Here is a 13,309-nt window from a genome sequence, read left to right on the forward strand (position 1 = left end):
TTTCCCCCCCCCCCCCCCCCCCCCCCCCCCCCCTTGCGATGACCAGACACGAATGACCACCCCGACCCGGAAGCAAAGAAAGGAATACTGTCTCTCTCTCTGTACGACGACCGACGATTGACGACCGACCGACGGCATGGGCGTACCGGACCTCAACCTCGGATGATGCATCGATACCCCTCCACCCCACCGCGCCGGCTTCGCGTCTACCAACACCTCGTCCCGTCGTCTTCTTCGCGAGACGGGTCGGGTGGATCGCACACCTCGTCGGTGTGTTCCCTACCTTTTGATGTTTCACGTTCCCATCCTCTTTTTCACTGTGTTGTGTCTTTTTGGTGATTCGGTGCGGCCTTGCGGGATAGTGCTCTATCATTACTCTTAGTTCTTCCCTCGTCTATATCGAAACCCCTCTCCCTCGTCTATATACCTATTTATTATCTTCATTCCCCCGTCAAACGGATGTAATGCGTCGTCGCCGTCTCTTGAAAGTCCCTTTGTTCGTCCGTGACTGATTTTTTGAGGCTTCGCTGTCACCATCTCCCCCTGGAGGACTGTCAATTCTTTTAGCACACATCCGAACGTTTTTTAGCATATATGCATCATGCAAGCTCCGTCAATGTGTGTTCACGTCGCTGCGAACTGAGATGGGTTGACTAGTTGACTGAGCGTACGCGCCATGCATATGCATGCTCGTCGACGTTCACGCGTGCGAACGCTCCAAGGAAGGAGGGCTCGTCCTTGCTCCCGCTTGAATCCGAGCTTTCGGAATCTCCTCAAATCTCCCATTGTGCCCTCGCTTTGGGAGATCTTCGCTTCTCGTCAACCACGATATGCGCGATCGCCCACGCCGCAAGATTAGACGACCGAATCTAGCAGAATCTGCTCACGAGCCTTGGCCATGAGGCTAGTGGCAATATTGCGGCAGCGACGGCTCCGCATTCCATGCTCTCGGAGAAACGTGTTAGCTCTGTCCATTTATATTCGAGAAACGTTGCAGATGGACGATGTACCCCCCCTTGGTATCGCGATATGTCCAGGACGACAAGCGTGCGCGGTGCTTTGGACCCGGTCTCCAGCGAAGATGATGAGATCGTCGAGGTCGTGCCGTCTATCCCGCTCGATATCCTGATCCCTTCGGTTTACTGGCATACGTGGAAGGAATTCTATCACAGCAAGAAGACCGTGGCGCGCGATAAACTCGCAGCTCTGGCCGGTCCTTTGCCTGATGCCCCGCCTCCGCTGCTGCCTGCCGACTGGGACCTCGTATCCGGTGTGCCGGGCACGGAGTCCGCTACGACACTTGAACCGGAGATACTGGACCTCAGGAGCTCGCTCACTCTGCAGCCGCACGAACGCTATGAGATGATCGCTCCTTCTAACGTGAACATCGCTTGGCGGCCGCTGGAACTCGATTACTCGACGACGCTCGCGTTCATCCCGTACGCAGATGATCCCGACTTCGAGCAAGAAGCATACGTTTCTGTCTTCCCGAAACTACTTTGGATGGACGATATGATAGATCCCGATCGTAAGCACCGCCGCTCGGGGACTACCTGACCCTTCCCCGAATTGGTCGCTGACGATCCTCGGGCGCCATGACGGTACTCACCCTAGACGAAATCATTCAGTACGAGACGCTACGGCGGCTCGTGCTTCGACATAGGCTGAGTATGGACACAGTGGACGAGGCGGGGATTCTGCCGCCTCTCCGGAGCAACGCGGAAGGCGGTCTCTTATGGGATGTATCGCAACGGTCAGCTCCGTGCTGTCCTCGAGGCAGCGCTGTTGATGTATCTACAGCGACCTGCTACCGTGGCCAGGCGATCCCGTGTTTCCGGACGCGCCACTTCCCGCGCGCACATACTTCCCGGATGCCATGGATCTCCCTGGCAGGACGGAATGGCTGCGTCGCCACTTTTGTCCGAACTTGAACTGCCTTCAATTTCGGTGCTTGACGCACGGTACGCCTCAACTCCGTTGGACTGATGTTGAACGTTGACACGAATCCGCATTTTGATCGTAGTCGACACCGGCTTCGACCCACGCGTCAAGAAGCCGACGATAACAAATGCAATGTGGCTCGAACGTGCCCCGGATATGGAGTCCTGCGGTTCAGAGTGCTTTGCTCTGAGAACGTTTGACCCTGAAACCATGGCAGTATGTGTATCCCGCTATACGAAGATGCGTACTTGCATAACGCAAAGCCGTGCTGTAGCAAACGCTTGAATGGGAGGAAAGTGCTGAAGAAAGCCTCGAGTTGCTTCTGCGGCAAGAACCTGATGCCACACCATGCAATCTCTCCCTGCTTTTGAGGCAACCATGCAACGAAGTGTTCTATCAGCGCACAAGGATTTACCCAGACGATCACATCCTTGCTGGCATGGAGGATGGTTTGTTGGTCGATGGTCGTACGTCCCAAGAGGCTGAACAAGAAAGACGTGAAGCAAGGGAGAGGAGGGAGAAGGATGTCTTGCGTAATCGTGAGCCGTTTGTGTACTTGTTCCGGTCACGGACCTCATTGGTTTGCATGGCCTACAGGTGGACGCACGAATCAAATGTACGGACCGGTGGATGTCGTTCGAGCGTATCCTTGGAGTAATGAATCGCGTTTTAGTGGCAAAACTGGCACATTGGTGATGTGCAATCACCCCGGACTCCGCTGCAAAGATGACGCCCAGGAGATCATTTGTCAGTGCGTACTCGAGGGGGTGCATTGCGGAAGTCGATGCGCTTGTGACGAGATGTGTGAGTACACGCTGCGACTTCTGAGCTCGCGTGCACGTTCACTACTTTATAAACAGGCAACCGACGATGGCTTGATGTGCAGACAACGGACGAGGTGCAGATGGTACGAGAGACCATGTATGCGCCCCTCTACCTTCCGCCCGACAGCGTCTGAGACATGGGCGTATCTGCTAATGACTCACAGTGAAGCACGATGCGAGCACGAAGGACTATGCAGCATCGAGAACAATTGTCAATGTGCGCTCGCTTCTATACACTGCCAGCGAAGCTGTTACTGCAATGGACACAACTGTCAGTACTTCCGCCGATGGTCTGGCGCCCGGACTTAAGATGTACATGCTTTGCATAGGTGGAAGGAGGTGGAAGGGCTGTACATGTAGGCGAAAGGGCAAAGAAAATGGCAAAGACACGCAGCTGCCATGCGAGCACAATAGCTCCTGCCCCTGTGACAAAGCGGGCATGGAATGTGACCCAGAGGTGTGCAAGTCCTGCGATAGTGGGTACGTGACATCAACCTTGCCACGGCTCTCACTATATCTCATTGCCGTCAAGCGGAAAACGTCTGTGTCGTCTCTTGACATATGGTACTTAGGATATTGGGAGCTAAGGCCCGATTCAGATAGGGGCAGACATTGCCAAAATTCAAACATCCAACGGCAGATACAAGAGGTTCGTCTCCCGCTTTGGGTATACGTGTATGGCCGCATCAGTTCATACTGTTCTTGGCATAGCCGCTATGCATCAAACCTGGCTTATATGGCTTGGGTGCATTCAGCACTTCAGCAATCCCTAAAGGAAGATTCCTCGGGGGTACGCCTCTCTTCGCAAACGTTAGCCGACTCCTGCTGAGTGTCAGCTGCTTGTAACCAGAATACACAGGCGACCTCGCGAACCCCGCCGAGCAGGAGGAAGCTGCGGAGTGAGTTATCCTTTTTCGGCACATGATCTCGAGTCGGGCGATGTCAGCCATTGCGCCGATCCTTTAACTCATCTTATTCAGAATCCTCGAGAAATATGGGATGAACTACAAATTTTCACTCACGGAAGACCGGCATACAGTGGATGCCGCTACGGTAGGCAACGAGACGCGCTTCCTCAACCATCGTTCGAAAAATCCGGACGTTGTCGCGCGAAGTATGTTGAACATATTTTATCGTTTTGTGTCAAAAGCCATTGACCGGGTTATATAGTCGTGCTCGTCAATAATGTTCTTCGTATAGGCTTCTTTGCAGGTACGTACTCTGATTAAATTTGGACCAAGTAGCTGATGGTGTGTATGCTAGAGAGAAATATCAAAGCGGGGAAGGAGCTTTTCCTCGATTATGGCGAGGGGTTTTTCAAACATTACCACCCGGGTTAAGATAGCAAGATATCTAGAGATGGAGATGCTGAATTTGAGGAAGACAGCGAAGCTGATGAATTGTGTGGTTAGTCGCCGGTATGAGGGGACCTCGGTGACAAACAGACAAAAGAAAAAGTCATCTTAGTGGACAGAGAGTTCGTCGGATTGTGTACGTACGCTTACAGACGATTGAGATACTGTACGCTCTCAACTACGATATTTCAACGCACTGTTGGTGCGGCTTGTTCGCGTCTGCAAGCTGCCTTGGGCAATCGAGGGACTACAGGTTCCTGGGAGAACACGCGAATGTCTGGCACGGAAGGCTCCGCATTTTCTTCGGCGTCGGGAAGAAGGATCGCTGCGTCGGTTCTAACCAGTATTGCGATGCGACTATCTAGCAAGATCGCTGTCGACGTTGACAAACGGACAGCCTGACTGATTCGCAGTACGCTACTTTCGCCACGAAATCCTGGAGTCAACGAGTAATTAATGTGTCGATGCACTGTGTACAATCTCAAGCCGAAGAATAATCCTGGAGTGAGCTACGTTCTACCCCAGTCCGAGCGTAATGTCTATAAACTATGGCGCGTATGACCGTAACCTCTTATTAGTAACCCATCCTATCATACTTGTCCGGACGACCATTGAGATGCGTCAGCCTGGTGCCGTTGATCGTCATCGTATACCGTGGCTCCCCTTTCATCGTCGCCAGCACGCCGTTGCCAGTGAGCATCGAAGTCAATCCGATATCTGTCATCGAGCCGCCAGCGGCATCCATGATACTGCGCGCGTCGTAGTCAAAGTTTTCTGGACCGAGAGCGGCGCGCTTGCGTTCCGCAAGTTGCTTGAGTGAGTCAAGCGAATACACCGTCTTTGAAGAGCCCGCAAAGGCTTGATGCGGGAGACTCAGTATCTCCTTGGGCGTCAAGCCGAAAGATCTCTGCGCGTCGCTCTTGAATAGAACCTGCATTCATGGTCAGGACGGCCGCAACTCGATGACCGTGGCATACCGACCTTCGTGCCGATGGCGTAGGTGACTCTGCGACCTTCCGACGCGAGACCCTCCTCCCATACTTTCTTCTTCTCGCGCATCTCCTTGCGAGTCGCGGCAAGAAGCTTTTTCTCTTCCTTTTCTTCGGGCGTCAGAACGACTTTGACTCGCGGCTTCTTCAACTTGACGGGAGCGGCTTCTTCACGAGCGTATGCGCACATGGGGCGACGACCATAGCGGGGCATGATGGGTGAATGGTATGTGTTTCGAGGGGAGGCTCTCGGGGAGCTGACTCAGCTGAGGGTGTAGTCAATGATGAAGACACGCGTGAATTAGAGAAAAGTCCTGACGAAGCGCTTATAAGCGGCACAACGCGCCGACGCCCGTCACGACGCGACGGCGCAGTAGCAAAAACGCGTGACGTCGCGCGATTCTCCGATTCTCGGAGTGACGTGACGGTTCCCATTCATCCCCTTTGAACGCAAACTTTGCTTTGAGCGACCGTTGCGCTAAACCATATCGGATACACAGCACTGTCCAAATACTCGTGCTGCTCTCTTGCCTGTGCTTCCGATTCGGACTACTTTGCCAAGGAACTCGAGGTATTGAGAGCAATGAGAGTGCTGAAATCGTTTTCAAATGCTGACCATCGCGAGAGCGCGTTCTGCACGGCCATGATTTGTTCGTCCTTGCCGGCAAAGTATGGCGAGGACTCAAAATCATTCGAGCTGAGAATTGCTGGCATGCTCCCCACCCATGCAGGTCACTTCATGCTCACTCGCTCGGCTAAACAAGGCTCCCACATCACCGCTCAACGAGCCACCGAACATTGAGGATGATCGCTCGTTCGTATTTCATCGTCGACTACGAACTTCGATTGTGCACGTAGTATGTCGTTTTGTCTTATTTCTGCATGTTTTGATTGACGAACAAGCATCCACGGATCTACAGGTTCCCCTTCAAATAATCCGCAGGAGTGAATACGCATTCACCTCGACACCAAGGGTTAAGCGAGAGGTGAGACACCATGGCCGCGGTGGTCATGCGCCACAAAGCAGGGCCTGAACCACGCATGGTCGAGGAGGGCACCTTTCCTCGCTCGCCCACCGACACCTCGCTCGCCCACCGACACTCCGCTCGCCCACCGACACGAGGGCGTGGCAGATACCCTTGCTCGCCCACCGACACACCCCGGCCATGCCTTCAACGAGGGCTATAAATCCCTCACCATAAGGCTGGGTAGATGCATCCCAACCAGCCTTCACACTTCGAGTCGTAAGTCCTCTCGATTAATTCCTGAGGATCAACTCTTACGGGCTCTTCCCAGACGACTCCAGCCTCACGTACCAAAGCCAGATAAATCCCGATCCCCTTCCTTCCACTTGTAAAGTAAGTTCCGTTGACCGACCGTCTTGAAGGTGCTTCTGATGACGCTTCCGTTTCCTAGAATGTCCAACTCTAGAGAATCCTTGCACGCAATGGCGGAGAGATTTCAGGACGACAACTCCCTGAAGAAGGTTTTCATTCAAGGGGCGCTCCGCAACAAGGACTTCGCGAACGCGGACGTAGACAGACACGTTCACTTATTCTGGTTCAACGAGGACACTCCCGAAATAACCGTTATCGAAATCTTGCATCTGAGCGGTTCATGGGGCTCGCTTCAGTTCGAGCACGCAAAGCGAAGCCGCCGCGCTGACTTTGATGTGGTCAACGAGACGTACCTGCTCGGATACTTTACTCGTGCCCAGCGCGACCAGATCTGCAAGCTTGCGAAGGACGTCCAGTACAACCCAAAGTCACACGTGAACGGGTGCCGGGTTTGGATGCGCGACTTGCTCGACGCCATGATGAAAGATGCTCTCGTCAAAGCGAGCCCCCTGGCCATCGAGCACATCACCAGCAGCACTAGGATCCCTCTGCCGTTCCGTCGGCCAGAACCCCAACGCGCCAACTAGGTTGCAGTAAGTCGCTTCGTGGCCTACCATTTCGCCCATCTGACCTCGCCTTCAGGTATTCACCTCGTAGGCATGTACCTGGTGTCGTGCCTCAGTCGGACTAGATCTATCCCAAATGCCCTCCTATTGTGGAAATGTTGCTATAATTGTACTCTCATCGCTAATATGTATCTGCATGTGCTCAGGTGTTTCCTGCAGTAAAACACGACTCCGCAGTTGTAGAGGTGACAGACATTTCCAGAGCGAATTCCTTTTGTGTCGTTCAGGTACAGCAATCGCATTTTCCTGGACTAAGGCCTTGAAGGCATGACATGCATTCAGACATCCCAGAGTAGATGCTATCCTAGCTATCGTCTCCAGTCGGTGCGGACAACGTCTGAGACAAAGTTGTCGTCATGGAGCACCCGTTGAATTACGGAGAGGATTTCCAGAAGAAGCATGCCCGTGTTCAAAAGGATGCACCCTAGTCTAAGATGAAACTCGATGGAGCAGTTGACGAGGAACAGAGGAGAAGATGTTTATGGTAACCGTCATGAACCGTTACCGGTGGAGAGCGCGTATCGAGCTAAAGCCGCTTCCAACCGCCCACCGGACTGCTCTGAGTTCATCCCAGCAACGGCAGCCTCTCCTCCCTATCCTCCCGCGCCGCACCGCCGACCTTGAACTTCGTGAGCTCCGGCACGGCCAAGTCGTCGTAAGGCGCCAGGTCGTCCACGCCCGCCCGCCTCAGGTCGTCCGCCGTGAGCCAGTAGCGCCTCGGCATGATCTTGCCCCCGAACGCGCCGTCGACGTGGTTCGCGCACAAGAGCGCGACCGCGATGTTGACGACGTGCAGCGGGACGAGCGCGAACGCGGCCGCCCACGCCGCGCCCAGCGCCCGCCGCTCGAACCGGAGCAGCGGGCCCTTGCACCCCGGGAGGCGGGTGCGCGCGAAGCACGACGCGCTCGGCGCGGCCTCGTGCAGCGGGCTGTGGTAGCCGCAGCACGCGAGCGATTCCTGGATGACGAGCCGCGCGAGGGGCGTGTACCACTCGCTCCAGGCGAGGTTGAGCTTGCGGTCGAGCGCGAAGGCGGCCCGTTTGTACGCGACGTAGCCGATCGTGAGGAGCGAGACGAAGGCGGGCCAGAGGAAGAGGGCGTAGAGCGCGAGGAGCGGGCGGGAGTGTAGGAGCGTGCCGCAGAACCCGACGACGGAGGAGAGGAGAAGGATGGCGGAGGAGAGGGCGAGGAGGGCGAGGATGTCTGGGTCGGTGTAGCGGAGGACGTCGGCGTGGGTCCAGGCTACGGAGGATACCAAGTTAGGAAGTGGAAGAGTCTGGATACCTAGGATCGCTCACAATCAAAACATGTTGCTAGAAAACAGAACAGCCCGACCATGCCGTACGCGAAGACCGACAGAGAAGAGAACAGGAGACACCATTTGGAGATGTTCCAGGGCTCGGCCTCCACATTCTGTTGGGCCCGTCGATGCCTCCGCGACGGAACGAACCACCGCCATGAGATCGTCGTCGGCGGACTGGGAGGGATCAAGCGGGCAGCTGGCCACTTCGAAGTGAGCTTGTACTTGATGTCCGGCGGAAGATGGGGCGCATAGTCGTCAGAAACAGGGTGTTTTTCAGGCATCCTAGACGGGTTTCTCTTCGTATCGTCGACGCGGGGATAGGTGCGGGTAGACCGGGTTCTCCTCTGCGACTCGTAATTCGGAGGAGGCGAGCGACTTGGAATCGTAGCTTCGTCTCTCAGGTAGTCGGGCGTGGGCAGTCGCGTCGGTTCCTTCTCGATCCCGTACGGATCACCGCCGACCGCTTCCCCTTCGTCCCATTTTCCAGAGCGCGCCGAGGCTCCCGTATTGCGCCGTGACAAGCTCGCCCAAAACGCCTCCTTGTTTTCCTCCCATGTCGGGGCCGACGACGACGACGGTCGGCTCTGCTGGCAGGGACACGGGCTCGCACAAGCCTCTTCTCGAGGAGACGCAGCAGGTTGGATTTGATAAGGCGCAGATGGATCCACCAGACGATCCGAGGCCCGAGGCAGATGGGTCGACCGTTTACGGGCGGACGAGTACGAGTTCAAAGCCGACGAGCTCGACGAAGGGTACCGATAGTCCATCGGGAACGCGAGCCGGAGAGCACACCACTTTGCATCGTAACACGGCGCTCAGACACACGTTCAACATTGTGCTTTGAGTTTGACGTGAGTGAAGAGCAGCCCAGTTGACGGACTCGAGCGGGGTCAAGTTCGCGGGCGTGACCTGATGGGGAAAATCCCCTGAACAGCGAGAACGCAGGGGCCGACGATTCGTGCAGGTCTGGAATGCACCTATGGCTCTACCGGTGTGGTATGCGAAGGAATATGCATGTACTCGGTCAAACAAGACAAAAGAAAAAGAAACGACAAACGGAGTCCACAAAAAAAAAGAGCGTGCGCGTATATGCTAGATATAGTGAGGGGATGCAAACCTGTCCACGATATAAGGTCCGTAGATGCGATTTTTATTATATAGAATACACTACTGTTTCTGCTCCGAACAAGGAAAAGAGGGACGAGCCGAGGTAGGAAGAACTCAAGGGGCCGATTGGGACAGCTCGACGGGACACGGCGCGTTGGTGACGCTCGTCGCGGAGACCTTTTTGCCGATGAGGCCGAAGATGTCCATCGTCAGCACGAGCTTGAACTTGAGGCCCGGCCGCTTGCCGTCGGTGTAGAACGCCTTGTTCCTGCACGCGTCGTACCAGGTCGTCCCTGTGCCCCCGCACGCGCCATCAGCACCATGAACACAAAACAAAGAAAAACACGAGGGGGAAGACAAAAAAAAGAGGGAGACTAACACGTCGTGTCCGAGTCGTTCACGGCGACGTACGTAAAGTTGAGCGGGAGGCTGACGTGCGTGAACGTCTTGGCCTTGTACGTCTGGTGCCCGATCTCGCCCGAGGCGACCTTGAAATTCGTGTCCGTGTCGAACACCTCCGCCTTCATGCTCGTCATCCGGAGCGGGAGGAAGTTGCTGCCGGTGTCGACCTGCATGTCCGCCGCGGAGGCGAAGGTGAAGTTGGCCGGGGAGCGGGAGAAGCGGGTCGGGATCGACTTGGCGAAGGAGCCGGTGGCGTTGACGAGCGGCGTGTCCGAGTTGAGCTGGAGCGAGGGCACGCGGGGGATCGTGAACGCGAGTATGATGCCGACGCTGACGAACGTTTCCTCGGTCAGCGATCGTTCGTCCTTCGACCCCGAGCGAGTAAAGCGCGCGCAAAATAAAATAAAATAAAAAACTCACGCGACGCAGACGCCGAACATGACGAACACGAGCGTCCGCCTCGTCATGAACTGCATGCCACAGCACCCGCGCTGGTCGCGGTTCCACTCCCTCCACTTCTGGAGCGCGCTCTCCTTCCGCTCCTTCTTCTTCCCCTTCTTCGTCATCTCCTGCAGCTCGCGCTTCGACCATTCGGGACCGAGCCCGGGCACGGTGACGAGTTCGACGTTGCCGTCGCCCGTGTTGATCCCGCCCTCGAGCTGCGCCGGGTGCGCGTAGTCGCCTTCGTACTTGGTGTCGGCGAGCGTCGGCGTGGCGGGTGACGGGGTCGGGATAGGGTGGTACCTGAACGAGGACGAAAGGGGGAGGTGATGATCAGTAAAACACGTTTCAGCTACAGTACGAAAGCAGGACAGAGCGCATATATGCGCACGTCCGCGCCGCGAGAGAAGCACAGAGATATCCAAGCATTGATCGCACACCACTCACCCAGCAGCAGTGGTCTGCCCGAACGCCTGGCTGTACCTCGGCCCCGCGTTGTTGAAATCCGCGTATACGTCCCATCCCTGGTCCGCGCCGAGATCGTCTTCCTCCTGCAAGCCTTTCACGGGCTGAGTCCTAGGCCCCTGGTCAAAATACGACGCCGGCCGATTCGCGTACCCCGCGCCCGCCGGCGGCGCCGCGACGTTGCCGGTGCCAAAAAAGGTAGAGGACGAGTCCCTCCGTGCGCGGTCCGGCTGCGGGTACGACGCGGGATACTCGACGTTGAGCGCATCGCCCGAGGTGCGTGGGCGGTTGTAGAACGAGGAGACGGCGGAGCGGCGGTCGGGCTCCATCGCTGGAGTTTTTTGGTCGGGTTGGTGGGGATAAGGCCGGAGACTGTAGCTGTAGCGCCTTGCTAGAGGTCGTCGGGATCGTCGTCGAGGAAAGGAGCGAGGGAGACTCGGTGCTCGTCGCTGTGAACGGCGATGAGGGATGTGTGAGAGGTCACACGGCGCTTCGAGACCGCGGTCGGTGGGCGCCTGATTTGGCAGGCCCCGTTCCGTCATCGGGCGCTTGCTACGAACGTTGACACTCTCTACCGAGTTTCGGTCCAATGACCCTGGACTGAATAAAGCCATCTCTTTACCATTTACGGTCTGATAAAGATTGATGGAGGGGCCATGCATTTGGCATTGGACGCTCCGAGTCGTCCAACGTACCCTCTACTCTCCTGAGACAACTCCCACTATCACTGAAACCTTTGTTACATACCCATGGGCGACGAAATTCTCATCGCCATACCCGCATCGACCCTCCGACGGCGCGAGGAAGAGGCCGCACGGCGCAAGCTCGAGCAGGGAGACGTGTCCGAACACAGACAGGGCGTCGCAAGAGCACGCTGCACCGGCTGCGGGACTGAGCTGCGGGACGAAGACGCAGGGACCGGGTTCGGCGAGAACGTGCTGGACACGAGCTGCCGCGATTGCGGGTACCGAACATGTTTGGCGTGCACGGGGCAACGCCGCCGAGGCGGGCCCTCCTCTCCCATATTTTTCAACAACGGGCGATGCTCAGATGACAACCCTTTTTAGGAACGTGCCGATGCCTAAAGTCCAACTTTGACGAGAAAGTACTGCGATCTCACACCGCGTTGGCACCACGGAAGCCACCGCGACCCTCGCTCCGTTCCCAAGGTCGACGATAAGGAGCTCATCGAGCGCTACACCGGCGACCGGCACCCTGCGGACCCGGACGTGCTCGACGAATGCTACGAGGACGCCGACCGAACATGTGGAAACTGTGGACAGATGAGACGATGCCTTAAGGACGAATACAAGATGAAGGCGGAGTACAAGACAGGCTCGGCGTCGAAACGGATGGAGGAGATGGGCTTGGGGGAATAAATGGAAACAGAGCTGTTATGCTCGCATCCCCGGTACTGGTCTTGCTATCACGAACACGAGCCTTCGGAGTATGCCTTTGACGTTTGCCTTCGTGTTCGTGTTGGATGACGGACAGGACTTGTGAAGATATCGGGAGAAAAGATTATACTCGGCCGTTTCTCACCGAAGTCAGCTGCTCAGTACAGTGAAGCTTTGAAGAACGATGACCATCGCGATCTCCCTGAACGTGCAGCTCGTACATAACTCGCGCATCTGCGCGCCCATCGCTGACATAGCGTGGTCGGGTGGAGAGCAGGTCGCCGCGCCAGGATTGGCTGGCCAACGCTGATGAGCGTGGCGAGTGCTCACGTGACCGCCTCCTGCTTTATCATTCCTTCTCATCTCGCGGCGCCGTATAAATCGACCGTTTGCAGCCCTGTTCCGCTCATCCTTCTCCCGAATCGCGCCCTTGGCCTCGGCTGTACTTGTAGACATCCAGCGCGCAAAGCACACGATGGCACCCGTCACCAACGGTAAAGGCGCCCGCTCGTCCAAGATGCACTCCAAAGTCGTACGTTCGAACTCTTACCGCAGCGATCCATGGGGGGTCGTTTAACCACAAAAACATTCGCATCGCAGGTCATCATCGGCTCGGGCCCCGCAGGGCACACCGCCGCGATCTACCTCGCCCGCGCGAACCTCAACCCGGTCCTCTTCGAGGGCTTCATGGCCAACGGCTTCGCCGCCGGCGGCCAGCTCACCACCACCACCGACGTCGAGAACTTCCCCGGCTTCCCCTCCGGCATCCTCGGCCCCGAACTCATGGACAAGTTCCGCGCGCAGTCCCTCCGGTTCGGCACGCAGATCATCACCGAGACGATCACCAAGCTCGACCTCTCCCAGCGGCCCTTCCGGTACTGGCGCGAGATGCAGGAGGGCGGCGAGCCCGAGACGGCGGACACGATCATCATCGCGACGGGAGCGAGCGCGAAGCGGCTCGGGCTCAAGGGCGAGGACACCTACTGGCAGAGCGGCATCTCCGCCTGCGCCGTCTGCGACGGCGCCGTCCCCATCTTCCGCAACAAGCCCCTCGCCGTGATTGGCGGAGGCGATTCCGCGGCCGAAGAAGCGACCTGTGAGTTACCTCCTCAGTAACCCCCC

The 13,309-nt window shown here is 56.7% G+C and overlaps 7 protein-coding genes across 7 annotated transcripts in view; 4 read left to right on the plus strand and 3 right to left on the minus strand.

Annotated features, from left to right (window-relative positions):
• Positions 1-585, plus strand: part of PUNSTDRAFT_81654 (uncharacterized protein) — a 5,994-nt gene extending 5,409 nt beyond the window's left edge. Inside the window, exon 7 of the mRNA XM_007379931.1 lies at positions 34-585. The gene's annotated coding sequence lies outside the window, so the exon portion shown is untranslated. The remainder of the gene's footprint in view (positions 1-33) is intronic.
• Positions 586-1,029: 444 nt separating this feature from the next.
• Positions 1,030-4,105, plus strand: PUNSTDRAFT_124288 (uncharacterized protein; the record flags this gene model as incomplete). Its single annotated transcript, XM_007379932.1, has 14 exons — positions 1,030-1,528; positions 1,615-1,753; positions 1,801-1,961; positions 2,024-2,157; positions 2,342-2,408; positions 2,539-2,688; positions 2,930-2,982; positions 3,095-3,245; positions 3,338-3,414; positions 3,477-3,555; positions 3,616-3,664; positions 3,746-3,879; positions 3,936-3,977; positions 4,029-4,105. The coding sequence occupies 14 exons, from the start codon at positions 1,030-1,032 to the stop codon at positions 4,103-4,105; spliced, it is 1,812 nt and encodes a 603-aa protein (XP_007379994.1).
• Positions 4,106-4,568: 463 nt separating this feature from the next.
• On the minus strand, positions 4,569-5,323 carry PUNSTDRAFT_124289 (uncharacterized protein; the record flags this gene model as incomplete). The annotated part of the gene is made up of 2 exons (XM_007379933.1): positions 4,569-5,051; positions 5,102-5,323. 2 exons carry the CDS (start codon positions 5,321-5,323, stop codon positions 4,695-4,697), a joined length of 579 nt encoding a protein of 192 aa, XP_007379995.1. The 3' UTR covers positions 4,569-4,694.
• A 1,203-nt stretch (positions 5,324-6,526) lies between these two features.
• PUNSTDRAFT_42049 (uncharacterized protein) lies at positions 6,527-7,033 on the plus strand (the record flags this gene model as incomplete). The annotated part of the gene is made up of 1 exon (XM_007379934.1): positions 6,527-7,033. The coding sequence occupies one exon, from the start codon at positions 6,527-6,529 to the stop codon at positions 7,031-7,033; it is 507 nt and encodes a 168-aa protein (XP_007379996.1).
• A 604-nt stretch (positions 7,034-7,637) lies between these two features.
• PUNSTDRAFT_97157 (uncharacterized protein) lies at positions 7,638-8,656 on the minus strand (the record flags this gene model as incomplete). Its single annotated transcript, XM_007379935.1, has 2 exons — positions 7,638-8,314; positions 8,371-8,656. The coding sequence occupies 2 exons, from the start codon at positions 8,654-8,656 to the stop codon at positions 7,638-7,640; spliced, it is 963 nt and encodes a 320-aa protein (XP_007379997.1).
• A 685-nt stretch (positions 8,657-9,341) lies between these two features.
• On the minus strand, positions 9,342-11,181 carry PUNSTDRAFT_81659 (uncharacterized protein). The gene is made up of 4 exons (XM_007379936.1): positions 10,773-11,181; positions 10,305-10,628; positions 9,862-10,214; positions 9,342-9,775 (listed from the first exon to the last, which is right to left on the minus strand). The coding sequence occupies exons 1-4, from the start codon at positions 11,117-11,119 to the stop codon at positions 9,597-9,599; spliced, it is 1,203 nt and encodes a 400-aa protein (XP_007379998.1). The 5' UTR covers positions 11,120-11,181; the 3' UTR covers positions 9,342-9,596.
• Positions 11,182-12,662: 1,481 nt separating this feature from the next.
• PUNSTDRAFT_61123 (thioredoxin reductase) overlaps positions 12,663-13,309 on the plus strand; it is a gene marked incomplete at both ends in the record, with an annotated part of 1,712 nt that continues 1,065 nt past the window's right edge. The window contains 2 exons of the mRNA XM_007379937.1: positions 12,663-12,719; positions 12,788-13,283. Of these exons, the coding sequence (XP_007379999.1) occupies positions 12,663-12,719; positions 12,788-13,283 (553 nt within the window). The remainder of the gene's footprint in view (positions 12,720-12,787; positions 13,284-13,309) is intronic.

This window comes from Punctularia strigosozonata (genome assembly GCF_000264995.1).
Source record: "Punctularia strigosozonata HHB-11173 SS5 unplaced genomic scaffold PUNSTscaffold_2, whole genome shotgun sequence".
Classification (NCBI taxonomy): Eukaryota; Fungi; Basidiomycota; class Agaricomycetes; order Corticiales; family Punctulariaceae; genus Punctularia; species Punctularia strigosozonata.